At 55.2% G+C, this 26,373-nt stretch overlaps 2 protein-coding genes across 2 annotated transcripts in view; one reads left to right on the top strand and one right to left on the bottom strand.

Moving 5' to 3' along the window:
- Nucleotides 1–3,723: 3,723 nt before the first annotated feature.
- SZRD1 (SUZ RNA binding domain containing 1) lies at nt 3,724–26,057 on the top strand. Its single transcript, XM_068968528.1, has 4 exons — nt 3,724–3,774; nt 20,222–20,271; nt 21,835–22,086; nt 23,053–26,057. The coding sequence occupies exons 1-4, from the start codon at nt 3,724–3,726 to the stop codon at nt 23,153–23,155; spliced, it is 456 nt and encodes a 151-aa protein (XP_068824629.1). The 3' UTR covers nt 23,156–26,057.
- SPATA21 (spermatogenesis associated 21) overlaps nt 24,553–26,373 on the bottom strand; it is a 40,440-nt gene continuing 38,619 nt past the window's right edge. Inside the window, exon 14 of the mRNA XM_068968526.1 lies at nt 24,553–24,795. Within this exon, the coding sequence (XP_068824627.1) occupies nt 24,553–24,795 (243 nt within the window). The remainder of the gene's footprint in view (nt 24,796–26,373) is intronic.

The following is a 26,373-nucleotide window of genomic DNA, read 5'->3' as shown; positions in this document are numbered from 1 at the left end:
TCTTCCTGGTGTCCCATCAGCCCAAACATCTGCTCTTATCTTTTGTAAAATTTCTTCAGGGACATCTGATGGAGTCTTGTCTCCCAATTGTAATGGTGCAGCTTGGAGGGTGAAATCTGGGAGTACTCTGGCGTCTACTTTTTTTGCTGAGAAACCCACTTGGTCATTTAAATTTTTTAGTACCTCTTGTCCTGATGAGGGACTATGACATTCAGGCTCATACATAAAGCTGTACTTTATAGATGTTTTCTCTATGTGACATTGGAGCCTCTGTAGAAAAGGTTTCTGAGCAACTTCCCCAGATACACCACTGATGGATGTTGTCTTGGGGAAGAGGGGGCCCCATCTGTTTTGGGGACACTCCCATTTCCAATGTCCTTCCTGTTTACAAAAGGCACATTGTTGTGGCCCAACAAATGGATGACCTTTTCGGTTGGGTTTTGGAGGTCCCTGGGGTCTTACCAGTGGCCGTTTGTTCTTTCTTGCAGATGTCCTGCTGGGCCTTGACTGGTTACGGCTGAGCAGAGCAGCCTTCCTCAAGATGCATTGCTCCTGCTTTTCTCGAACCTTGAGTCGGTCTCTGAACCCTTCAAGAGCAATCGCGAGCAACTGAGCCGCTGGCGACCGTGGCCCCTCTTCTAGCTGCTGCAGTTTTCTTCTTGTATCTGGGGCACTCTGACCGATAAAGGTTAAATTGACCAGTCCCATGTTATTTGGGTGTTCTGGACCAATATCAGCATATTTTCGGAAAGCCTCATGAAGCCTTTCAAGAAAGGGGTAGGGCCTCCTCCTGCCCTTGCCTTACATTCTGGACCCTCTTGAAGTTGTTGGCCCCCTTCTGCGGTCCAGTCATTAAACGATCTTTATAATGATCCAGCCTTGCTTGATCTCCTGGATCACTGGGATCCCATCCTGGTTCAGCTCCAGGAAGAGCCTGCCCTGCTGAAGTTCTGATTGGACTCTCCGGGTATATCTCACGGAGCCTTTCAGCCTCCTCACGGGCCTTCTCTAATACCATGCTGCGCTCCTCTGGACTGAGGAGACTATTCAAGAGGACCTGTATCGCAGCCCAGTTAGGATGATAAACAGCAAAAATGCCTTTAAAGAGACGCTCCATCTTCCTGGGATCATCCTGATAAGATGGCATTTTAGCTTTATAATTAAATAAATCTATTCCTGATAAACCATAATGGATCACTCCATGTGCTCTGGATTGGCCTTGGTCATCTAAGCCAGCTGGGACCTGCCTGAACAGAAATCGCTTTGCCTGAGGTAGAGTGTTCCCTGGGCCAAACTGAGTACCCTGATGGGGACAGAGAAGGGAGACCGTGCCTTCGTGCCCATCTGCCAAGAGTGAGCACAGAGCCAGGCCAGCAACCTGAGGAAGACTGGTAGGCCCCTTGGCACTGCCTGCAGGAAGGCCCGCTTCACAAGTCGAGGGAGCCACCAGAGACAAGAGCTGGCGAGGGAGGGGGTACTGAGGGAGGGGCCACCGAGGGAGGGGGTACCGAGGGAGGGGCCACCGAGGGAGGGGGTACCGAGGGAGGGGCCACCGAGGGAGGGGGTACCGAGGGCGGGGCCACCGAGGGAGGGGGTACCGAGGGAGGGGCCACCGAGGGAGGGGCTACTGAAGCAGGCGCTGAGGGACAAGGCGCTGAGGCAGGGGCAGACAGTCGGGCTACTGGAGGAGGCGCTGGGGGACAGGCTACTGGAGGAGGCGCTGGGGGACGAGGCGCTGGGCGACGAGGCGCTGAGGGACAGGCTACTGGAGGAGGCGCCGAGGCAGCGGCAGGCCATCGGGCTACTGCAACAGGTGGCGATGAAGGGACCAGATCACCATCTGACCTTGACCCCGGTAAAAGAGACCTTTCCTGACAGTCTTCCCTCTGACCCATCGTGATCGTGTTCTCATTAATTTCCTTATACCGATTTCTCCTCTGATATAAAGTCATAAATGATTGTACATACTGGATTTCTTCCCATTTTTTCTGTCTCTTACAAAACAAGTCTAATTGTAAAATAGTATTATAGTTCAAAGACCCATTCTGGGGCCACTTTTCCCCTGACTCCAGCTGATATGTGGGCCAGACAGTGTTACACAAGTAAAGCATTTGCTTCTTTTTCATCGGCTTAGAGCTAACCCTCGACCAACGTTGAAGAACACTTTTCAAGGGAGTGTTGTCAGGTACGCTGTTACCATTCCCCATTTTAGAAGGGTTTTTTTCTTCAGGATGACCACAGCAAAATGGCAGAATACAGATTCGATAAAGTTTTTCCTGTGACCATCCAATTTAACCCTACTAGCCAATTCCTAACAAATGAAACAATCAGACACTGACGAAGACAGTTAAGGGCCTGGGACTCTAATCCGAACCTTTGAGTACCTCAGCGGCTGTAAGCGTTTTCATTTTTTGGCCGGCTCCTGGGATCTTAGTTCCAAGACGAGGAACTGAATCTCCGCTCTCCGCAGGCGCTGTAACCTTTTATACAGTCTCCCTTAGAGTGGGACTCTAACCCGTAACCGTGATGCGGTCAATGGACAATTTATACACAAGCGCGTTTTTACAAGGTTACTCACCCAAAAGATCCAGGAGCTGTTTCTCTCCCCCAAAATGAAAGGAGCGCGGAGGAGCCTGGAGCTCCTCTGCGGCTGGAAGCAGGAACCCGACAGCAGTCCCTAGACAAACCGCGTCTAGGTGTCCACCCAGGGTCTGTGCCGAGGACCTACACCCAGCCCGGGGCTACAGGGCCTCAGCCAGACGACCACACGGTCGTCTTTCGAGAAAAGAAAGAGCTTTGTTGCGAGGTCGCCCAGCAAGGAGACAGGAAACTGGGCTGAAACCTGTCTCCCCGCGCCGCGGTTTGGGGCAAAATTGAAGGAGTTAGGGAAAATTCAAACTTGGCACAAGCTGATTGGCTAGTTTTCAAAGCAGTCCATATATGGTTAACAAGGTACCGCGGCAGACGGAAGCCGGAGTTTTCTTACTGAAGGACTTCTTGCTTCACCTGGTTAAGGGATCCGATGGCAGCCACTTCTGCTGCGGTTCCCTAGACTGAAGATTCTTGGCTCCGTGGGCATCCTGGAAACACGGCTCCCGGCTTGCACATGCGCAGTGCTGTCTCTGTAAGCCCTCAAGGTCTGATTAAGTGAAGTCGCTCAGTCGTGTCCGACTCTTTGCGATCCCATGGACTGTAGCCTACCAGGCTCCTCCGTCCATGGGATTTTCCAAGCAAGAATACTGGAGTGGATTGCCATTTCCTTCTCCAAGGTTTGATTAATAAATAGCCTATTTAAAGAGTCAAAACCAGTTTAAACTGGTCATGTTTTACTTCCTGCTTCATTCTTTGAGGTGTAAAAGTGTTTTGAGAATTTTGAAAAAACAATCTGCAGGTTATGAAAACTATAACTTAAAAAAAGTAAATTGTTTGCCCTTAGAAAAGATGGTTCCAAAGAACACACTTCCCGTACTCAAGACGATGACTTCACAGGGACTCCCATTCAGTACACGTCGCCCTTAAGAAAAATGGCCACCTTCCGATTTCTCTGCCCTCTTTCAAGATGGCTTCCCGGAGGCTCGTGGGCCTTGGACCGGAGCCTCTTCCGGCCTCGGCAGGGGGCGGGGTTCATTGAGCAAAGCCCTGCGTGCAGGCGCCCGCGACGGAGACGCGCTTCAGGGCGCAGGCGCACGGAGGGGTGGGGGAGGAGGGAAAGCGGCGAGTAAGATGGAAGATGAGGAGGTCGCTGAAAGCTGGGAGGAGGCGGCCGACAGCGGGGTAAGGAGGAGCCGCCGCCCCGGGGCTGGGCCGGGCGGGACCTGGCGTGAGGGAAGCCTCCGGGGAGCGGGTCTGGGGATGGTTCTCCCCGAGGAAGTGCCCCACACGCCGGGCCAGGGATGAAGGAGAGGCCCCTGGCCCCCGAGCGCCGCGAAGGCCTCTTAAAGGGGCCGCGTTCCATTTCTCTCTCCACCTCGGCCCGGTGCGCCTCCTTCCCCCGCTGCCACCGGGGCGCCCCCCCGCCGCCCGGGGCCTCCCTGCCGGGCGCCCGCCGGCCCGCCCCGGGCTCCTACGGTCCTTCTCTGCCCTTCGGACCCCCACCCCCACCCCCGCCCAGAGCTCCATTTTAAAGTTCCTGTGCTCTGATGGGGAGCGACGCACCGTGTGGGGAGGAGTGCGCGCTCGGGGCGGCAGGCGGGGCCCGGAGAAGAGCGGGAGGAAACGGAGTCACTTCTGGACCCGCGGCTCCGCCGGAGTGCCCGCTGCTTCCTGCCGTCCGCCTCGGTGGGCGAGTCCGGGCTGTTTTCCTCTTTCAGTTTTACTGGGAGGGCCCCGGCAGAACCGCCGAAAGCCCCGGCGGCAGCCCCTCTCCCGTGGGCGCGAGCCCCGGGAGGACCTCGAAGAGTGGCCGCCGGGGGCAGGGGCGCGCTGCGTGAGGCAGCCGCTGCCCCGGCGCGCAGCGGGCATGGACCGTTCGGCTCTTCGCTTTGGGGGCTTTTGTTTGGCTCCACAAGCTGTGCGAAGATAGTTTATCCCAAGCTGGAGCAGCCAGTTCGACTTGGTTCGTGTTTAATTTGGCGTTTTCAGAGTGTGTGAGTCCGTGGTGATCCTGCTGAAGGTGTGGAGGTCTTTTGGGGCTCGCGTGTTCGTATCTGTTCATCCCCTGGAGCTCTGTGTATCGGGAGTAGGGCGTGGAGAGCCGAGTGTGGCTCAGTTGTCCGACTCTTGCGACCCCAGGCTCCTCTGTCCATCGGATTCTCCAGGCAAAAACACTGGAGTGGGTTGCCATTTCCTCTCCAGGGAATCTTCCCGACCCAGGGATCGACCCCGGGTCTCCTGTGTTGCAGGCAGATTCTTTACCTACTGAGCTAGGAGGGAAGTCGGGGTAGAACGACAGGAGCTGGGTTCCCCCTCCCCCCAAGCTTTGAAGGTGCTTGTCAGCGCTTGAGGAGGCCGAGAACGGACCTCTCCCTTAGCATTCCCTTAATGTTGGACCTTTGGCCTTGAAGTTTTTCCCAGTGGTGGTTCAGCATCTCTCAGGGTGTTTGTTTCTCAGCATAATTGAGGATTTGAATCAACTCGTTCAGAAGGTATTGAGTACAATTCTTAGACCATCTTTCTTGAATTTTGACTTGAGTTGGGAGAGCAATGGAAAGGTTTTTGTGAGGAGCAGCAGGTGTCAGCCGGCCGGGTATTTGTTCGTTCAACACTCAGTTTGGAGTGTCTGCTCTGTGCTAGACAGCGTGCTCAGCAGCGAGTTTGTGCCAGAGAATTCACAATCTCCCGGTAGAGGCGTTTACTGCCTACGAATGTGAGTGAATCATTCAGAACCCCTCCTGCTGCTCCCTGCGAAAGAGCTTGGCCTACAATTTGAATGTGACTCAAATGGTAAGTTTCTTGAGAATCGTGTCCTTTCTTTGTTTTTTCCTCACCTGTTTCAAAGGTACATGAGTTTCTCATGTTTTAAAGAAGAAAATGAACAAAAAATGAATGTAGGGTCCAGAAATTGAGGATTGCCTTAGTCTTTGAGAAGCTGTAGAGGGCTTGGAGATAAGCTAGCCCGCTCTCAGTTCTGTAGCTGAACAGACCCCAGAGATGTTAGATCTAGCTTGGATCTTTCTGGTGCTCATCCAGGGTTCTTTGTGCTAAACCCTTCATAAGTGCCAGGTAGAGAAACGGAGCCCAGCCTTGTCACATGGACGTCGCGAGCAGTGCTGCCACGGTGCAGGTTCCTTTATATAGCTCTTATTTAATTGGAGCACCTGTGGAGGTATTACCCTCTATAGGATAGTAAGTAAGGAAACTGAGGTGTAGGGCACCCTGTCTGGTGCAAGGTCGCGCAGATGGTAATCCGGAAGCTGGGATGCAACCTGTCTGACTCCAAATCCGGACTCTTTCTCTCGCATTCTGCTGCCTCCCACCTGGAGATCTATGGACAGTTTGGGAGTTGGGCGTTGACTTTTATCTTTAATATGTTTGCTTTGGGTTTATACTTGAAGGCTCCCTTGAATCTGATTCCCCTTGCGAATTTCATTAAGAGTCTTGTAAATGTGTACTTTTGAAGGAGGGGATGAGACCTGATGTCTGTATCATAGGGAATCTGACTATACAGTGTTTCTCAGATGTAGCCAGCTGAGTGTGTAAAAGTCTTAGCTTCAGGTTACCCTGTCTCTCAACTGCGATACGGTAATGAGAGTTAAATTACACACACACACACCTCCCCTTGCCAAAATAAAAAAACTGGGATGGCGAGGGTAGCAAATGGGGTTTGACTCATTCTAAACGTGAGCGTTTGAACTTTATGTAATCTAGAGTTCTAATCCTTGAAAGTAGAGGTTTTTGATGATTCCTGTTCTCCGACACCACAGAGAATTTTGCCATCCTGCTAGAATTTCTTTCTTATTTGTCAGGGCATCTGAGGTCATTGTTGCCGGTTTATTTTCAAGGCATTCAGTATCAAGTCCTGCTGTGTCCTTTGAGGGGAGACTGACTGAGAAGCCTCTCAAATGTCCTGCAAATAGACTGCTGTTTGCTTTTGGTTGGTGTAGTGAGCTCTTACCTGGTATAAACTGCCCCTTTACCTACTCCCCCAACGAGCTACAGCCTCAGAAAAGAGAAGAGACAAGTCAGAAATATGACTTATGTTCCGTCAGGGAAGTGATACTTTAAAAATGCACTGCCTTTGGGAGAAATGAAAATGTAGAATTGAGTTAATGTTGATTCAGACTCTAAGTTGTGTCCTTATCTCAAGCACATTTTGAGGACAAACAGCGCATTTTGTAATCTTCATATTTCCCCCCAAATCAGGCTAACAGTTTGCTCAGTATGAAAAGAGCTCGTCTTCCCGGGCTGTAGCAAAGCAAGGTGTTTGCAGCAGAATTAGGACTTGGCTGCACGGAAATCGGAGACAAGCCTCAGATCCACACCAGCTTGGTTTTTTTAGATAGGAGGATTTTTTTGGTTTGTTTTGGCAGTGCCTCATGGCCTGTGGGGTCTTGGTTCCCCAAGCAGGGATTGAACCCCAGCCCTCCATGGTGAGAGGGCAGAGTCCCAGACCCTGGACGGCCAGGGAATTCCCTAGTGAGGAGTTTCTAGAGGGGAAAGAGAGGGGAAGCTGGTGGTTAATCATTCTGTGGTGATAGTTCTTGATCATCATTCCAGGAGCCAGGCCGTCTGTGCCTCATACCCAGTGGCCTGTGACCTGGTGGTCTGGATGCGGAACCTGCAGAGGTCATCTTGTTTTGAAAATAACTTAGACTTGTACATCAGTGATATAAGACATTACATTCTTAAAACATCTGGTACTGATTAATTATTACTGTGCAAGCATGGGATAGAAGTTAGAGAAAGAAAAGGGAGAAGGGAAAAAGTTTAAAAATCAAAACATTTCTAAAAGCTAGTTGATGGACGCAGGTTCAGATTTCTGATTGTTTGACTGAAGCTTTATGCTCACTTGTTTAGACTCAAAAAAGACACAGTCTGCTCCATCTTATTGGCAGTGAGCTAGCCCAGTCCTGGGGGAAGGGCGATGGTGCGTAAATGGGATTGAACTGGTAGTTAACATCAAGCTTTGGCAACCTTTCTCATTTTGTTGCCTCTCAGAAGTTGCCTTCTGAAGTCATGTAGCTAGTTGGAAGAAAGTGTATCTTAAGTTCAAGGATAGTGGTCTTCTGGACTAAGAATTTAGGTTTACTCTCTACTCTCATTGAGCCAGTCATCTGAACATTAGCCCTTCAGCGATATCATGTGGTATGTGAGTCTTGGTAAAGTGTCAGTGAGCATGGAATCCTTGCTGTGTTCCAGGTCCCAGGCACAGTCCAGTGAGGAGGCAAGGAGGCAGCACTTTCTTTGGAAGAAGTATAGACGGGGTCCTGGGGCTGGGATCAGAGAGAGTCTTGTAGGGAAGGTGATGCCCAAAGTAAGATTCCAAGGCCCAGCTGAGTTAAGCACTGGCAAGTCTGGGAGGACAGAGAGTGGGGCCAGTGCACTCGGGCCAGGAGGCGGGGAGAGGAGAACGTCCAGCATTGGCAGAGCTGCGAGGATCTCCTCTGGCTGGAGGGGGGGTCCTTGGCAGGGCAGACTGGCAAGAGCTGAGGCCCGAGAGGTCTGCAGGGGCCGGTCTGGAAGAGCCTCCTCTACACAGCTCTGGAGAGCTTGGGCTTTGTCCAAAAGCAAAGCAGAGTGTTGGAGGCTCTCTCTTTTCTAGGAGAGGGGTGAGTTTTGTGCTTGTTTCGGCCAAGCGTGTGCTTTCTCTAGCTGCGCGTGCAGGGGCTTCTTTCCTGTTGTGGAGCAAGGGCCTCTCTTGTCCTGGAGTGCGGGCCCAGTGGCTGCTGCGCACTGGCCTCGCTAGTCGCGCCGTGGGGGCTTAGTTGCCCTGCGGCGTGTGGGATCTTAGTTCCCTGACCAGGGATCGAACCCACGTCCCCTGCACTGGAAGATGTCTTCTTCAACACTGGGCCACCAGGAAAGTCCCCAAGGTTAGATTTTAACTGAAAAGATGGGAGCTTTGATTTGCTTAGCTTTCTTTAGAGAAGAGACCGTTCTCCCTGAAGCAGGGCTGCCTGCCTTGCTTTGGGGTCTTCAGTGCTGCCTGCAGTCGCTGTCATCGCAGAGGGTGTGCACTGGGTGTGGATGGGGGCAAATACTAGCTATTTGGGGGCTACCTTGTGCCGATTTCCTTCTGTCTGTGTTACAGTAAAGAAGGCATTTACGATTTGCGGTGTCAGAGAGCACAGACCCAGGCGTAGCATGGCCGCAGGAGACGTTGCTGAGCTGTCTCTGCTCCTTACGGAAAGACTGAGCTCGCGGGACTGACGTCTTCAGAGGGGCTTTCTATAAAGCGGTTGGCTAGTTGAGACATGATTGTGTTGAGCGGTCTGTGCCTGGGACTCAGGAAAAAAGATGTTTCACTGTGATTTCAGAGAAAGAATAGTGAGCTTTTCACTCGTAACCGCTCAGCGCTCCTCTTTGGCGCTGCATGGGGTCTTGTTCCCAGCATGCTCTGGGTGTACAAGAGAGCTGCCATGGTTGCTGTGGGTTGGAATTTGGAAAGTTGCTTTTCCTTCTGCAACAGGTCAGAGCCGTGTGTCTTTCTAAAGCTTTGGTAAAGTCCTTCCAGAGAAGACGCACTGTCGTCTGGATCTGGTGGCTCCGGTCTGCTTGGAGCCGGCCATCTCTCCCACTGTCCCCTCTGTGCTGCAGCGGCCCCATGGTTCATTGTCTGTTTAAGGCCGTATCCCGTGGCCGCCTTCACAAGCGGAGTGGGTCCTTTCCTGCACACTTTCCACGGACACAGAAATTGTTTTCCTGTCACAATAGCTGCGGACTTGTTGGTTTCCTAGGAGATCAAGTTTAGCTACTTTTATCTGTGGCCAAAATACAGAATGAAATTGGTTTTTCTTAAGTGGTTACTATAGAGATTGCTCTTCCCAACTGGTTTCCAAACTCTTCTCGCCTCCACCAAGCATCCTTCTCCTTACCACCCAGCTAAGCTCGATGCAGGATGAAGGTTAAAGCCAGCAGCTACAGAAGTTAGCAACAAATCCTAACAGTGGTCTCTGTGTACATAAAGGATCTTACCCCTGAGGGTAAGGCATTTAAAAATGTCCCTCACTGTAAGTCATCCTCTCCTCCACACCCCAAACTTTCCCTTACGAAATGAATACAGGAAACAGTCTCTCCTTTCTAAAAGGAATAGTAAATCTTTTTAAAATGCAGTTAGAATGGCATTCTTCAGGGGTGTGATCCTTCGGCGAGACTCTGCAGGGCTGTTACGACTAGAGTCTGGAAAGGTCAGGACTGGCACTGCTCTTCATAGACCTTGAGAGCCAGACGTCCAGCCCCTGTGCTCTGGCCTTCTTGGATTGTAAGCGCCTCTGTGACCCTCCAGCCGCCCGTTCTGTCCCTGCTGCTGAGCTGCATGTCTCACTGGTGAATGAGCAGAGCCTGTAAACCTGGGGACTCCCACATCCACCGGCCGTTCCTGGCAGGGCTCCTTCGGCAGCCTCCTGAGGGCGCGTCACGGGGCAGGCGGAGTGCAGCTCGCGTCCCCTCTGCCTCCGTGAGCCAGTGGCGTGTGTGGGACAGGAGCGCCCACGGGCGGCCGGGCTGAGGCTGCTGGCACCCTGCGCCTGCGCTTCAGGGCCTTTCTGGACGGTCTGTTCACCGTTGCTGCTTGGCAGAGAACTAACCAGTTGAATGCTTCCCGGTGCTCGGTTGCTGGTTCCTGTGTCCTGTGCAGTTGCGTGTCTCTCGCCTGGGATTGACCTGCTACTGTAGCCTGGATGATGAGCTCATGCATTCTGTGTATCTGAGAAACTTGAACTCAGTGCTCAAGAGCCAGAAAGACAGTGCTGCTGTGAGTTGTAATGCTAACAACAGTGACTGTGAGATGCTGGTTGAAATCTTTTTTTTTTTTTTTTTTCTTTTTTTTGAGCTGTGCTTCAATGCTTGTGGGTTTCCCGACCAGGGGTTGAACCCAGGCCCTCAGCAGTGGAAGCATCAAGTCCTAACCACCAGACCACCAGGGAGTGCCTTGAAATCTTGATTATAAGTGGGAAATAACTTTTTAACATCTGGCCAAGCGGAGAGAGAGAATGTGAAGGGGAAACGGAACAGCTCTGCCCTCTCGGGCCCCTGTATCCGTAGCTCACACTGATGGCCTCGGGTAACCTGTAGCCTGTGGACTGCTGGGGGCGCCCGTTGCGTTCTGCAGGTTGGATCTGCATGCCTTTTCCTGGGCTGGCTTGCTCCCCACGGCCCCACCCTGTCGCCCCCGCCTCCTGTGCCCCTGTTGTCCTGCCTGTTCTGTTGGCTGCCCCCAAGCACTGTGCTTCCTGCCCCTGCTGCCCATGATTCTGACTAACCTGTGGTGAAGGTGTCTTTGGGTGTCTGAATAAAACCTGGTGTCGGGGAGCAATAGAGACTTTGCTCCATCCCCCAAAGTCTGTAGGTCTGATATTTCCTTTGGGAGAGAAGCCTTGCCATCTTCATTATTAAAAGGAACAAGAAAGGATAGGTTGCCCTGGGCGGTCAGTGACCCACTTTCTCCATCCGTGGGACAGAGATCAGGACAGAAATCAGGAGGCTAGGCTAAGGGTTCAAGTGCCAGGTGTGATTTGGGGGCACGTCACTACCTACTGTCATTGATCAATTTATCGATAATCTAATGGAAAGTGTTGTTCTAGCCAACCTGAAGACTGTGGTCAGAGAGCCTCAGAGGGTTCTGAGAGCAGTTTCAGAGAGGCGGGGGGCCAGGCGCCATGTGTGTGGTGAGGGCTGTGTGGTCCGGGCGCGCGGCTCCGTCAGCTCCTGCCGCTCTCGAGGGACAGGCAGGCGTCTTAGGGTTTAGTGCTTTTCTCAAGCATGGGGAGATGTGAGAAGCTGGCTCGGTAGACTTTCCTCCTGAAAATAGGTAGCTGTCTGAGGACCAGTTCTGCCCGTTTCCCCAGAGCTCAGGGCCTCACCCTGATGTCCGCCTGCTTCCTTCCCAAGGGTGTGGAAGGCCAGTGATCACAGTGCCTGGCGGCGTGGCTCCTGTAGAACAGGGTGGTGGCTGACATTCCTCACTGAACAGTCCCTTTTGCTTTTGGTCTTAGTTTCAGCCAAGGTGTGGGAGGCATTTTATGACCAGTTTGCCCGGAGTGCTTGGAATTCTCATCTCCAGGTCAGGTGAAGATTTTGTGGACGGGCCATGTAATGTGCTCCTGGCCTCAGCCCGGTTAACAGTAACGAAACCCCTGGACTGCCCGACTTACTAGTCTGTTCTGTTCCAGGCAGTGGCTCCCTCTAGCTGCTTCTCCATACAGCCGGGGTCCGGCCATCACAGCCAGTATCCTTACGGAACGCTTCCTTTGGTCAGCTGTTCAAGTGACCTCATCGTCATTAATAGTATTAAAGGGTCAGTCACGCATTTGGTAGCTTAAAAAATGATGATCTTATAAAACAGGGAGAATGCAAGCAACAAGGCCATGAGTAGGTATTTAAGCTGAGAGCTTCCATTAGGTGTGGCCTCGTATCTCCCCAGGGTGTCCGACCTCTTTGTCCTGCACCGGTCGCTGTGCTTTGGGAGTCAGTATATTGGCATAATACAGAAAGTTCCCCAGAGATGTCTGTACCTACGGGGCAAGTGGTGGGTCACTCTGACCCCTTCCACGATCAAGAAAGGAGCACTGTCTTCTGAGGAGTCACATGCCTGATGCCAGGGGGAGACAGGGCTGTCCCTGGCTGAGCAGGCATGCGGCTGCTGAGAGGGTCTGGCTCGTGCTTACGCAGATGCGCAGTGCACGCCGGACGGGGCGGGGAGACCCACGGGCAGGGGAAGCTTCTGCTTAAATTTTTATCTTGCCTTAAAATTTTTGTTTCATCACTCCCTTTCAGCTTTGTTTTCCGTGTGTGTAAAACGAGATGAATAAAGTCTACCTTGCCTAGTGATAAGAGGTAGAGTAAGAAGATGATTCTGGGTGCTCTGCAGACACACTGTAGGGGCAAGAGTGGAAGCCCAGAAAATAATCAGGATGCTGCTCGGAACTGAGACCAGGACAGTCTCTGCAGCAGAAACGCTCAGAAAATTCAGCACACATTTTGAAAATAGAACCAGCGAGATCTGCTGATGTGCGAGTGAAGAGGCCTCAAAGGCGAGTCCAGAGTCTGGCCTGAGCCCTGGAAGACTGGACTTGCTGAAATGCGGTGGGGGGAGCAGGTTTGCAAGGACCAGGTTTGTGCGACGGGGTGAAACCAAGAGTTGGTTTTGGACCCAGTAGGCCGAGGTACCTTTTCAAATCCAAGTGGGACTGTGTATGTGAGTGATTTTAAAGCTGTGAAACTAGATGAGGTCACTTAATAAGCCAGCCTGGACACAGAAGGGGCAAACTCCCCAACCTCAAGGGATCGGGAGAGGGAGAGGAACCTATCTTACAGAAGAAATCAAATTCGAAGCGTGAGAGGGAACCACCGGGATCGCAGTGTCTGGGAGGCTGAGTAAAGAAAATGGTTTATCCATTCTACTGATAAAAGCTTACTTAAGCTGTAAAAATGCCGCAGGGAAGGAGCACTGAGCAAGGTTTGGGATTCACCGGTAAGCTCAGCGGCAGTGCAGGGCGGTTTGGGAGGGACCGTTAAGCACAGAGAGCTGAATTGAAGCGAGGCGGGGAGTGTCGCCCAGAGCAGGGCCTGAGCCGGACACTGGGCCCTGAGTGAGTGCTAGCTTGCCTCGGGGCCCTTCGGGCACTCAGTCACTAGTTGCTGGCAGATGAAACGGACAGGAGGGATGCTTCTCGTTCTAAGGTTAGGTCTAAAGCAGTGTTACCCAGCAGAAGTATCCTGCGGGTTTTCGGGAAGCCATGTTTGAGAGTATAAAGAAACACATGAAATTAATATTTTTAATTCAATATATACAAAGTAGTATCCAATCAACATATAAACAATATGAAAATACATTAATGAGCTACGTTACACTTTTTTTCTTAACTGAGGCTGGGAAGTCAGCTGTGTCTTTGGCACTTAAAGCGCCTCTCGGTTTGGACCAGCCATGTGTCAAGCGCGTCCCAGCCACATAGGGCAGCACCCCTGCGCACAGTGGCCCAGCTGGATCTGAGGCAGAGGAGAGCGTGCCCAAAGGGCTCCCTCCTTCTGGGCAGGCGCACAGGGATCCGGAAAGCTCTGCTGAGCTGGGGAAAGAAAGCAGGAAGTGGGTGTCCCTTCCAACCAAGTAGAAATCGTTGGGTGGTTACTGCCTGCCGCCCCAGAGCCCTTTCTGCTTTCTGGTGCCCCTGACTTCTTCCAGTTCATATCTTGCTGGCCCTAGGAGTTATAACTAATTTTCCGCGGTAGCTTTTTGAGTAGTATGGATACCAGCTAATAAGAGCCGTTGCTGGGTGCAGCTGAAGTAATCTCAGATGACTTTCTAAACCTAATCTAAGGTTAGAGAGGTGGGTCCATTGTCTGATGCCCTTCTAGATTTGAGCGTCTCTATTTAAGAAGCGTCTCTCTGGGGCCCCTTTTTTCCTTTCCCTCTGTTCTCCCTGCCGCTGTCTCCCCGCCGTGAGTTTGCGCAGCTCTCCCCGGGCTTCGTTTCTCTCTCCCGACAGTGCGTGCGCGCCTCGTGCGCACCTCGCGCTGCAGCCGCGGGGCTGCTGTGCCTCTGCCTGGCGGGGCTCCCATCGGCGGGACTGCCTCACTCGCCCCGGCCTCCCGCTGCTAGCGCGCCTCCTGCTTGGCAGGTTTTAGGCTTTCCGTAAACGCGTGTCTCCAGCTTTTTTTTTTTTTAATCACAGTGAAGCAAAAGGAAAATAGCCTTGAGATACATCAACAAAGCATAGATTTCCTTGGGGAGGGAGCTTTAGACTTTATCCTGTGCCCTACAGTGACCCACATAATTAAAGTGCAGTGTCTTTTCTTGCTGGTAACAGGAAGGAGGAATGCCTGGTGGGAAATGGAACCTTCAAACAGACCAACCCGAGTCTGTGTTAAAGAGGCAGCTGACGGCTTCACTGCGCCCCACAGCTCTTGTCTCTCAACTTCTGAATTCTGCCTTTTGCTCTGATTTACCCAATCGTGTTTGCTCAGGAGTTATTGAACCTAACGGGGATCCTGAAGCATGGCTGTAAAATCAGACCTGGGCGAGGCGACTGTGGGTGCCCTCCTTCCTGGAGTGAGCCGAGGGGTGGGGCAGGCAGAGGCATTGGAGACGGCCAGCCCCTGTGGCAGGACCGGATCACCGCCATGCCAGTGATGTGGAGGGAAAAGGCAGGGATGAAGCGCCGTTACTAAAGTTGATATGAAGGTTGTTGGGAAAAGCTTTTGTAAATTGCACACCTGGACTTGAAATAGCCAGGGGTGTGCTTTAAGAGTTATGGAGCCCTTTTTATCTGGCTTTAGACCAGAGTTTGCTGGTTCCACCCATGAAACCAGTCCACCCTAAAGGAGATCAACCCTGAATATTCATTGGAAGGACTGATGCTGAAGCTGCATTCCTTTGGCCACCTGATGCAAAGAGCTGACTCTTTGGGAAAGACCCTGATGCTCGGAAAGATTGAAGGCAGGAGGAGAAGGGGACGACAGAGGAGGAGATGGTTGGCTGGCATCACCGACTCAATGGACATGAGTTTGAGCAAAGTCTGGGAGACAGTGAAAGACACAGACGCTGGTGTGCTGCAGTCCACGGGGTCGGATACAACTTAGCGACTGAACAGCAGCTACCTGCGAGTTATTTTGTTTTATTCCTAAATGCAATTGAGGCCCTTGAGGGAGGAGCCAGACTCCCCCAGTGTGTGGTGTGGAGACACAGGTGCCTTGCTGGGGAGACTGCCTAGAGAGGCTGGCCCGGCGTGGGCTCTGCTGCTGCCCTGTGAGTCCAGGGGCCAGAGCGCCCTGGGAGGTGGGCTCACCATTCACTCCTTGATGGCATTTTCTCCCGACTTTTCCTCACGACCGGTCAGGCTCTGTTTCTCAGAGGAACGCTGTCTCTTCAGATCCCCCAGGGTCTCCCTGCAGGATGTGGTTCCCAATTTGGGAGAGCTGGACTACGTGAGCCTGTGGGGCATAGCGGTTCAAAGGGAGCCCAAGATCAGTCATTTCGCCTTGAATTTGAGAGGAGAATCAGAAAATACCAACTTCTGAAATGGCAACTGGCAGAGAGACAGCTTGTGCTCAAAAAGTCCCTTAGAGCATAACTGTGCTGATGGAAAGACGGTGCTTCCTGGTAGAGCCAGGACCTCTCAGACCTCCACCCGGTATCGAGATTCTCGGCAGCTGTGTCGGCTGCCTGCTGACCGGAGGGCCTGGGTTGGCTTCGCCGTCCCCAGGTGGAGCGGTGAAGTCTGCGTCTTGCCGGTGCGGCAGTAGCGGTGCTGCCCTGCACTCTGCACCGCGGCCCGAGGAGGCGGGCTCTCTCGCCCGCCTGTGTCCTCCCCTCTCCCCTCCTCGCGTTGCACTTTCCTCTCTCGTGCGCCTCTGTGTTACGGGGCGCGGCTCTCCCCGTCGCCTGCCCGCCGTGCACACACGTGCTGGCCCTCCGTTCCGCTGGAAGGTTCTGGCTGGGTCTCAGCTGACACTGTTCGCAGTGTCTCCTTCCGCTCCTGTGCATCCACCGCCAGCTTCTGCTGGAGGCTCACGCGAGCACCTTCGTCGCACGATTAAGGGCCTCAGCAGCCAGTGGGGCTGTGCGTCTTTCTCAGGTGCGTTGAACTTGCAGACCCTGACGTCTCATTGCACCCGTCTTGTGGCGGTGACCTCCCTTCTGTCTCTCCTAAGGACCAGCCTGTCCAGGAGCACCTTGCTGCCCCCGGTGGTTCTTCGTTGCTCCCCTGCCCCAGGCTGCTGCCTTTCTGGTTTGCTCGTTCTCGCAGACCAGGCAGCGTGGCCCTCCTCTAGCAGAGGTGCAGCTCCACACGTGAAGTGCCACCTGCGCTTGGTGACAGCAGGCCTGTTGCGTAGGATTTTAACCCAGAGAGAGGAGACCCAGCATCATCTTCTGGAGTCTGTTCAGTGCTACTCGAGAAGAAATAGAGAGCTTTTCCGGAAGGAGGATTCGTGGGAACTAGAACTCCCCTCGCCCGTGATCGCTTGTGCCCTCACACTTGCCTTGCGCCCCAGTGGGCCTTCCTCTCTCAGGGTCGAGTGCCAGTGCTGAGCCTATGGGAAACACTAGCCGTGGAGGTGGGGCCTCTCCCACAGGAGGCTTGACCTTGGGCCGGGCCTGTGTGCACCCCTGTGGAAGAGGCAGGTGCCCGTAGCTGGCTGGATGCTTTGTTGGGGCCACAGCAGGCGCTTCCCCAGGCCTTCTGCAACTGCTGGAATCCCTCTGCTGTTGCCTCCGAGGAGACCGGCGTTCTCCTTGTAGTGTGCCCTGTAGGAGAGTGTCCGCTGCGCCCAGCTCCTCAGAGCCGGGGTCGGAGCGTGCGTTGATTGCAAGGGCCTGTCCAAGGAGAGAATGGACTCCTGACCCTGGACAGACGCCAGCAGGAGACACGGGGCCTCCTCCGGCTGCCGGCAGAGCGCCCGCCTCCTGCGGACGGCCCTGGGCGCGCCGGGACCCGCTTCCCACCAGGGCTGCCGGCGTCAGAGCCCGCCCTCCCCACTGCCAGCCGAGTTCCTCCTCAACCCGCTAAACTGCGTGCCGAGGGGGTGCGGGGGCAGAGTAGGATCCGGGGGTGGGAGGAAGGGGGGCTCGGTGCCCGCCGGCTTGAGCGGCGTGGGGGCGGCAGCATGCGGCGGGCCTCCAGAGGCCTTAGTTCTGGGGCTGCGCTGCGACCGTGGGGGAGCTCTGTAGCCTCTCTGAGCACCTTCCCCTCATCTGACGGAGAAAGAGAAAAGCCGCTTTGGCTCACACAGGGTTGGTGTGACCGGAAAGGGGGTTTGGGGAGGTGCACGGGCAGCCCCGAGGCACTGGCCGTCGCACGCCCTCTTGAAGGGCTTTCCTCCACCAGCCTCTGTTCTCTGGCTTCCCTCGGGCCCTGGAGTCTTTCCTGAGAGGAAGCCTGCGTGGGCGCGCTCAGATTCAGTCACCGTCTTGTGTATTTCCCATCGTGGTTTTAAAAACCTGCTAACCCATTATTAGGTCCGTTTGCCTCGAATTTGGTCCTCAGAGCAATGTAGAGGCGAGCGTCCCTGGAATGGAGTTTACAAACCTGGAGCTTTCGCATCACGCTGGAGCAGCAGCTTCAGTCCCCCGGGCGTGGCTGCCTGTCTGAGGGACGCGTGCTCCCTGGCCCCCTGGAGCCCCCTGCCCTCGCCACTGTGCTCCCTTCAGAGGGAGTTTGGGGGCTTGCCCGCCTCTGGAGGCGTTCGATGTGACCCGTTGGAAGACTAAACCCTGTGGATGTAAAACCTTGCATCTATGATGGAGGAGCTTGAGTAGGAAGTAGCAAGCTGACGCAAACTTTAAAACCACCAGTTATCTGTGAAAAGCCCTTAAACGTTGGTGGGCATCAGTCTAACGCGAAACATACTGTTGACTCAGGCAGTAACACTGGCATCAGTCCTGAAGTTTAGAAGAGTTTCATCACCGAGGGTGCTGTGGGCATAGGTTTTCTTTGAGTGCATGTCTGTGTGTTCACAGAAAACATCTAGCTCATTCTCTCACCCCTCCATGCACCATTTCTCTTCAGCATTAGACAGCCATCGGGCACCAGCTTGTGTTCCAAGCTTGAGTGAGAGGTTTGATTTTTGTGGCTTCCTACCCCCTCCAGAGAGTTGGAGGTGCCCTCAGAATACAGTTTGTTATGCTTGCCTAAATATAGTTTGGAGAAGGCAGTGGCACCCCACTCCAGTGCTCTTGTCTGGAAAATCCCATGGACAGAGGAGCCTGGTGGGCTGCAGTCCATGGGGTTGGAAAGAGTTGGACACGACTGAGCGACTTCACTTTCACTTTTCACTTTCACGCACTGGAAAAGGAAATGGCAACCCACTCCAGTGTTCTTGCCTGGAGAACCCCAGGGACAGGGGAGCCTGGTGGGCTGCTGTCTGTGGGGTCGCGCAGAGTTGGACACGACTAAAGCCACTTAGCAGCAGCAGCAAATGTGTGTAGTCTGAGTCTTTCATAAAAATAAAACATGTTAAACACAACTCAGCATCAGTCATATCAGTGTCAGATTCAATTTAGACTCAGCTTCATATCATTAGGCTAGCTTCATATTCACAGGAAACAAAAACAAGGACATGAAAGGAAGTAAAAGGGGGGGAAGTATGTTCCAGGTGATATCAGCCAAAAGAAAACTGGCATAGCTTTATTGATGTGAAATGACAGATTTTAAGGTAGAGATTGTCGCTTACAATGGTAAGCTTTAATGTACTAAAAGGAATAATTATTGATTCTTTTAGTCTATAGATCAAACAAATCAGTAAATTGTAGAAGATTTGAACAGTACAGCTAACCAGCTTGAACTGTAGCCATCAACTATATTTCAGGATATAATTTGTGAAAACTAGCTCTGGGCTCTGAAGTTTTTGAAAAAAATATTTCAAAAACTTCTCACTAAGGCCATCGTTCTTAACATTTTGCAAGTACTAGAGTCCTTTGAAAACCCACCCATCTCACTAGGCCAGGGTTTCTCAGCCTTGTCACTGCTGACCTTTGGGGCTAGATGATTCTTTGCTGCGAGGCTGTTCTGTGCACTGTAGGATTTTAGTGGGATCCTGGTGGGCATTTTAGCCCACCGGATGCCAGCACACCTCCCATCCAGTAATGACACCTGAAAAATGTCTCCAGACATGGGCAAATGTACCAAAGTCACCCCAGGTTGAGAACCGGTACATAATTTTGCGTATGATTGCGCCCCTCTCCGGTAGCTAGATGGTCTCGCCCTCCCTGAGCATGGGTGAATGGGACATGTTTTAAGAACACACAGGAGACAGCTGAGGAGCCGGAGCCTGGGCTGTGCTGGGCGCCGCTGCCCTGTCCCGCACGTGCAGGCTCACCCCAGGCTCTGGAGCGGCCTGCAGCTGCTGCTGCTGAGGCTCGGAGGACTCCGACTCCCAGCCGGCTGCGCAGGCGCTCGGCTTCTCTTCTGTTCTAGGCCTCTTGCTAGGTGTTAGTCTCAGAGTTCTAGTCCATACATGTAAAAAAAAAAAAAAGAAAATTGATTGTAAAATACGTGATCCACGGCTCGTGAAGGGAGAGCGTGTGTCTGAGGAGCAGGTGATGACCTGTGTGGGCGCCGAGACTTGAGAGAGGAGAGGCAGCCGCTCAGGCTGTGTTTTGCAGGGTACCTGGGAGTTTCCGGGGGGCCGAGACTGGAGGCAGGCACACCCCACACGGGGCTGCGAGCCGAGCCAGCTTGGTTTTGCTGTGGTTGGTGTGACAGGAACGGAGCTGGAGGTGTGTGTGCGGGAGGCTTGCATAGGGCTTAGACCGGACTGGCGATCAGTTGACGCGTCTTCAGTGGGGACAGGACCCAGGCAGGCTCAAGTGTGGAGAGTTGAAGTGAGTGGCTCTTTGAAGGACAGGTGGGCAGCCAGGAGACTGGTTCGAGGCCGTGCAGAGACCCCAGTTGAAGGATGAGGTCTAGAACTCTCAACGCAGCCTCAGGCATGGAGGGGGACGAACCTGCAAGGAGTCAGGGCCCCACGCCCCAGAGGCTCATGAAGGGAGGGCTGCACCCCCGACTTCTAAGGACACACTGTCGTCCCTGGTCACAGAGGACGCTGCCCTTAGCTCTGAAAATAAAGACGTAAGTTTTTATTTGAGAGAGATTTTTTTCCACCTTTTATATACATTTTTTTCCTCTAGGAAATAGACAGACGGTTGGAAAAAAAACTGAAGATCACACGAAAGGAGAGGTAAGGCTGCTGTCTGGTCTGAGGCTCAGGCTCCGCCGGGAGCGCTGGGCAGTCAGCGGCGTCTCCAGCCGGCCGTTAGGTGTGGCAGGTCAGGCTCGCGGGCAGTGAGCGCTTCCTTTAGGGTCGGACACGGCGGCTGTGGGAGTGAGGCTGCAGTGGTCGCCTGCGTGCTGCGTTAGTGGGCCCCCGAGAGGCGGTCTGCAGAGAGGGGGTGGTGCCAGGCCAGGGCTGGGCGCGGAGGCTGACTGAGGTGTGGGCAGGCTGTCTCCTGGGCGCCACTTTCCTTCTCTGTGACACAGGGGGGTCGGGCAGGCGGTCCCCTGGGCCCAGCACGACTGGTGGCTCAGGGCATCACGAGGGGATCGGGGAGGAAAGGTTCTCGGGGGTTCTTCAAGACCTTTAAGGATCGCTCTCCCCCACTCGGGCAGCAGAGGAAGTAGGTTTGCAGAGCAGGTGCAGGTTGAGTGGCGCGGTCTGTCTTGCCCCTGCTGACCTGTCAGCGTCCCGCGGGGAGGAGGAGAGGGCCTCTGTGGGCTTGCCTAATTGTCCCCGGGGGCCCGGGGGGCCCTGCCCACCCACTGGCTTCCTGGCTCCCCGTCTGTCTGCGTGCCTGGTCACAGCGCCCTGGCCACCCGCCCTGGTCCCCCCAGACCCGCTCCAGGCCCCGCGGCGGCAGACCCCACCCCCGTCCCGACCCCTCCTGAGAACAGGGCCCTGAAACCAGGCCCCCGGGGCTGTTCGGTTCTGAGGAAGAGCTAGGTGACCGCTCGGGGAGGGTCTTCGTGGCCCTTCCCGCCTGGACCCTCGCTCTCCGCTGTCCCTGCTGCCCGCCCCGCCCTTTGCACACGCCCGCCGTGCACCCCTAGCCGTGGACAGTGCTTTTCCTTGGAGCGCTGCCAGGCGCCGTCTGCATCGTCCTGACCGCAGCCCCGCCGCATCCAGCAGACAGAGAGCCCTGCTGCGGGGGCGGGAGGGGCTCTGCTCGGGAGCTCTTCCGAAGGGGCCGCCAGCGTCCGGGAGGCCCAGGCCCCTCAGCAGAAGGCCGGGCTGTGTGGCCAGTCCCGCCTGGATGCCGGTCAGGGCGGCGGGGCCGGCCCCCTGGAGCCCGGGTTTGAGCGCATGTTGGGACCTTGACTGGGAAGGAATGCTTTGCCGACCCCCAAGCTAAGGGGCTCCCCCACCTACCAGCCTGTTACATTCTGGTCTGTGTAGGGAAGCTGGGGTTTCTAACTGAGGCCAATGGATTCTGGACAAGAGATGTTTTGCCGCAGGGGCCAAACTGTGGTGGTTGTGACTGTGATGAACACGAGGAGAGAAGTCTCAGAGTGAGCTGGTGTTCCCGCCCCCTCGCCTGGGGTTCGGTGTGGGGAGCAGACCTGGGGCTGTGTGAGCTTAAGCAGCAAGCTTGCGCTTTGGCGAAACCCTTGAGTGAGAATTTCAGTGTCTGGTCAGAGGCCAGAGACTAATGCATAGGCTTGGAGGGGGCAGTGGTGAGGCGGGGCACGCTGGGGCCTCCTCATTGCGGACGGAACTTCTGAGGCTGTGTTTGCTCTTCGTCAGCAGGAAATCCAAATCTCCTCCCAAAGTGCCCATTGTGATTCAGGACGATAGCCTTCCCACGGGGCCCCCTCCACAGATCCGCATCCTCAAGAGGCCCACCAGCAACGGTGTGGTCAGCGGCCCCAACTCCGCCAGCAGGCCGGCCCTCCCGGTCAAGTCCCTGGCGCAGCGGGAGGCGGAGTACGCGGAGGCCCGGAAGCGGATCCTGGGCAGCGCCAGCCCCGAGGAGGAGCAGGAGAAGCCCATCCTCGACCGGTGAGTGCGGCCGCCGCGCCCCTGGGGGAGGAGCGCGGCCTGCGGGGCGGGGCCGCCCGGCGCGGATTCGAATCACGTTGGCCGGCTTTGAGTGCCCCTCTGCCGCTGCCTTCTGCTTAGCTTAGGCCTACCTGACCCTGTCTTCACCGCCTCATCCAAGAAACGGGATGATGATCGCCTGCCTCACCCATTTATTGTACAGTTAGATGGCAAGTAGTTGCGGATGTTATCTTCTGGGTCTCACGGCCCGCTCTGATGCTTTTGTGAATTTCCTAAATTCTTTTTTTATTCATGGCATTTTTGCCTCTGCAGCTCTAGAGGTTGCATTATGTAAGTTTGTCACCTCCCGGTACAGCAGTATTTGTTAAAACATCCTTTAACTACGAGAAGCCTCTTTTGGAGGGAGGGGGTATTCTGAGGCTTGGAGTACTAATCTGTACCGTGCCTTCATGATTTTGATGGACTCCCATTCTCTCTCCTCTAAGCCCTCACTTGGCAAAGTAGCAGAAGTCCGTTCTCTTTCAGTTCTTCACAGTCCTACGAGTTAGCCATTAGCCCCGTGATCTGGAGAGGAGCGGAGGAGCGGCGGGGCGGGGTCACTGCTGACCCTTGGTCAGAGGTCTTAGCCTCAGCCCGGCCTCTGGGGAGCCTGGCCCCCGAAAGGTCTGCGGGACCCGTGCTCTCTGTGGTCACTGTCGCTGCCCCTGGACAGCAGGGGCCCTGGGGCACTCCCCCCGCCTCCAGAGTGCTGCGGGCACTAGCGCTCAGGGACCCTCCGCCCCACCTGCTCTCGGAGGCTTCCCAGCTTGGAGGCACGCCGAGTCTGCTCGAAGAGAGCAGCAGACCCAGGGAGCCAGAGTCGGCCGGGAGCCACTGGCCTCCACCCCAGATGCAGGAGTTGACTTTAAGATCTGGGGGCCTCTCCTTTGCCCTTTCTCAGGCCTCCCTCTGGTCTTTTTCCTTCAGGCCAACCCGGATCTCCCAGCCAGAAGACAGCCGGCAGCCCAACAATGTGATCAGACAGCCTCTGGGTCCTGATGGGTCCCAAGGCTTCAAACAGCGCAGATAAACGCGGGCTGCCGAGGATGCCGCCACCCACCCCGGGCTGCACTGCCGGGGCAGACCGCTGGACTTGAGCAGAGGGAGCGACCGACTGACTTGCACTGTGATCCCCTTTGCTCCGCCCACTGTGACCTTGACCCCCATGCACTGTGACCTCCCTTCCCCTTCTTCCCACGGCGATTGGCGTGTCTGCAAGGGCTGTCCCCAGTCAATGGCAAGGGAAAGGGTGGGGGTTAGAGGAGGGTTGGGGCCCCCCCCAGGGACTCAGAGTAGAGAGTCAGGCCGTGCCCCTTGGCCACTTGGGGCGAAGCCAGTGCCTGCAATAGCAGTTTATCATGCTCGTTAATTTGGGATAACAAAGCGCAGAGAAGAACTCCCGTCCACCACCCTCCAGTGCGTGTCTTCATCACTTAAAAGCAAGTTCCATGGGAAAATACCCTTTCTTTTTTTTTTTCTTTCCTTCCTATTTTTGTTTATACAGATATTTGATTTGCAAAAAAAAAAGTGCATGGGAGAGGTTTTAGCAGTTTAATGAATTTTTAATTGAGAAAGGGTAGTTTGGTAGTCTACTTAAAAGTGTTTCTGGGAAATTCACTAGAAACATTAACCAATAGGACTTTGGTGAGCTTAGCTTCTGTGTTCCTACTGCCGCCCAGATGGGGCCGGGCTCTGCAGCCCCCAGGACAGATGAGCACCCATGCCTATACCTCCCTCCCCCAGCTATGGCCCAGGGCCTCTGCGCCCTGCCTGCAGACTGGGCTGGCTCTGTAGGCTCAGAGAGCCTGGGGAGGGTGTCAGCCCCTCACCTCTAGTATTTTGGGAGATGGAGAAAGTGAACAGACTTCCCCTTCCAAAACCCCTCAGGGTGGCTCCCTGCCGCCAGGCTGGCTGCTTCCGGAAGGCGGTGGGGGTGAGGCCGCGCTCCCGGTGTTAGGAGAAGGGCTGCGAGACTTGCTCAGTGTCTCGCTGTCAGCACAAGGGAAGCCCAGAGACAGTCTGACTCCAGGACGCTGAGCCTCCTGCTGAGTGTGGGCAGAACGTAGGTGGACCTTCCCGCTCCGGCAAGACTTAAAACTAACTCTCACGAGTCTGTGGGTTGCCATCACTGTTGATGGCATTGGCGTGGTAACTAACTGTACCCAGGACATTTCCCTTGTGAAATCACTACCTTAGGAGCAAACCATTCTGAGTGCGTTTGGGGAAAAACAAGCTGTGCATTGCAAAGGCTGGTGATGACAGACTGGTTCCCCCTGCCCCTTGGCTACCCTCCACCCTTTTTCCAGAGCAAGGGCCTGGAATGAAGGCAGTGTTCCCTTAAAGGCTGGAGACTGGCTTTGGCTCTTTGAGGCGGAAGAGGCTTAGCGCTCCGCCCAGAGCAGCTGTGTGCGTACCATCTGGCTCCTCTCAGGCTCTCTGGTCTCTCCCGTTGCACTGCGCCTTGCGTCCCTCAGCCAGCCAGGCGTCCTGCCTGCTCGGCAGAGGAGTTTTGGAGCCGTGCTGTGACGTCTGTGGTTGGGACGGCTTGCGCTGGCCACGGTGGTGGGCCAGGTCTCGCAGGCTTGCTCCCGCCTTTGGTTGGTCTGCCCTCACCTCACCCCATGGGGATGTCAGCAGGGCCCAGCAAGCCTTGGCTCGTTGCGTCTGCCCCTTAGGAGAGGAGGTTGGCTGTCAGCCTCAGCAGCTAGGGCACCGCACAGGCTTACCTCTGAGTGAAGCCCGGAAGCGGTGTGTGCGCAGAGCTGGACGCAGCTTCAGTGAGAGTCTCTGGGGCGCTGAGTGCCGCCACAGGCTCTCTGCGGGGTGCGCAGGGGGAGGCTGCTGTCTCCATGGCCCCGCGGCCCTGACCAGGTTTCTGCGTCCGAGACGGACATCCCTCATGTGGCAGTGGTGTCTGGCCCAAGATGAGACTGTCCTTTTCAGGTGGAGAAGGTACAGGGGTCGGCAGGTGGGAAGGCCAGAGGTGCCGAGGGCCCCGCCGTTGGGACCAGCTGCCGTTGATCCCCTCTCCTGGCGGGGGCCCAGGAGGCCGGCTGGTGGGTGTCTGGATCGAGGAGTTTGTGGGGACTGCCGCTCCCGCCTCCCTCCGGCCAAAGATGGGCTCTGCCCGCCGCGTGCCTGCCCCCACCCACCAGCAGTCTACCCTGGCCCCCCAGACGGAGAGGTGACAGGCAGAAGTTTGAAAAGAAATGAAACAGGAAACTCTTGTGTTGGGGGGAGGTGGGCAGGGAGGTGGGCGAACGGTTTGGATTTTGTGTGTGTGTTTGTGGGGGGTTTTTTGTAGCTGTCTGTAACTTTCCTTAAGTGCTTTTTTTTTTTTTTTAAAGTAAGCTGCAGGCTTTGGCTTGGAACACCCCAGGGAGGGCGAGGGGGGCAGAAACCTGAGGCTGCTGCCCCTTTCTGCCTCCGTGGTTCTGTGCCCTTCCCCAGCTCCTCCCTGACCCCCAAGCCAGGCCTCAGACCTCCCAGCTAACCGCTTCCCATGAGCCACTACTCTGACGTCAGCCTATAACCAAAGGAGCTGGGGGTCTGGGCCTGGTGACCCGCCCTTCTCCGCCCACTCAGTCAGGGTGCTCCCCACCTGCAGGCAGGAGGCAACACCCGATCTGCTCCCCTCAGCCCTTCCAGGGCCCCCGCCCCGCCCTGCCCAGCCCCGCCATCCCCTGCTCGCCCCGCCTGGGGACGCTCTGCTCAGGGACGGGCCGGCAGGGCTACCCCAGCCTCCCCGGTAGGCAGAGACTCTGGAAGCCTCCGGGGTCCTGTTTTCGGCCATGTGGCCCCCGGGATGCATGCGGGCCCCTCGGGCGTCTGAATGGGGGGGGGGGGGCGGGCCAGGAGGGAGCCTGTCCCCTGCCGTCCTGCTCTGCTGGTCCGGCGGGCATGCCCACCCCACCCGCACCGCGGGCTCCTGAGTCGGCAGATGAGGCATTTTATAAATTGTATTTTAAATACATGTTTTAAACTTGTCAAAGCCGTGTCCTCATTTCGGTCTCTGCCCTTCTCACCTTTCGCTGTGGCTGCATTTCACTGCTGGGGGCGCTCTGGGGACAGGACTGGGGTGGCCGAGCACCCACGCCCATTGACTCCCAGGGAAGGAGACCCCTGGCTCTCAGCCCCCAGGGGCCTCCGCACCACCACCCCCCCCAGCTGCCTTTCCATGGGGTCTTCCTGTGTGAGAGGCCAGGGTCTTTCCCAGGCACGTCCCTTATGTTCACCATTCCCTTCAAG

The sequence above is a fragment of the Capricornis sumatraensis genome, chromosome 3 (genome assembly GCF_032405125.1).
Source record: "Capricornis sumatraensis isolate serow.1 chromosome 3, serow.2, whole genome shotgun sequence".
NCBI lineage: Eukaryota > Metazoa > Chordata > Mammalia > Artiodactyla > Bovidae > Capricornis > Capricornis sumatraensis.
This window is presented reverse-complemented; position numbering and strand designations above follow the sequence as displayed.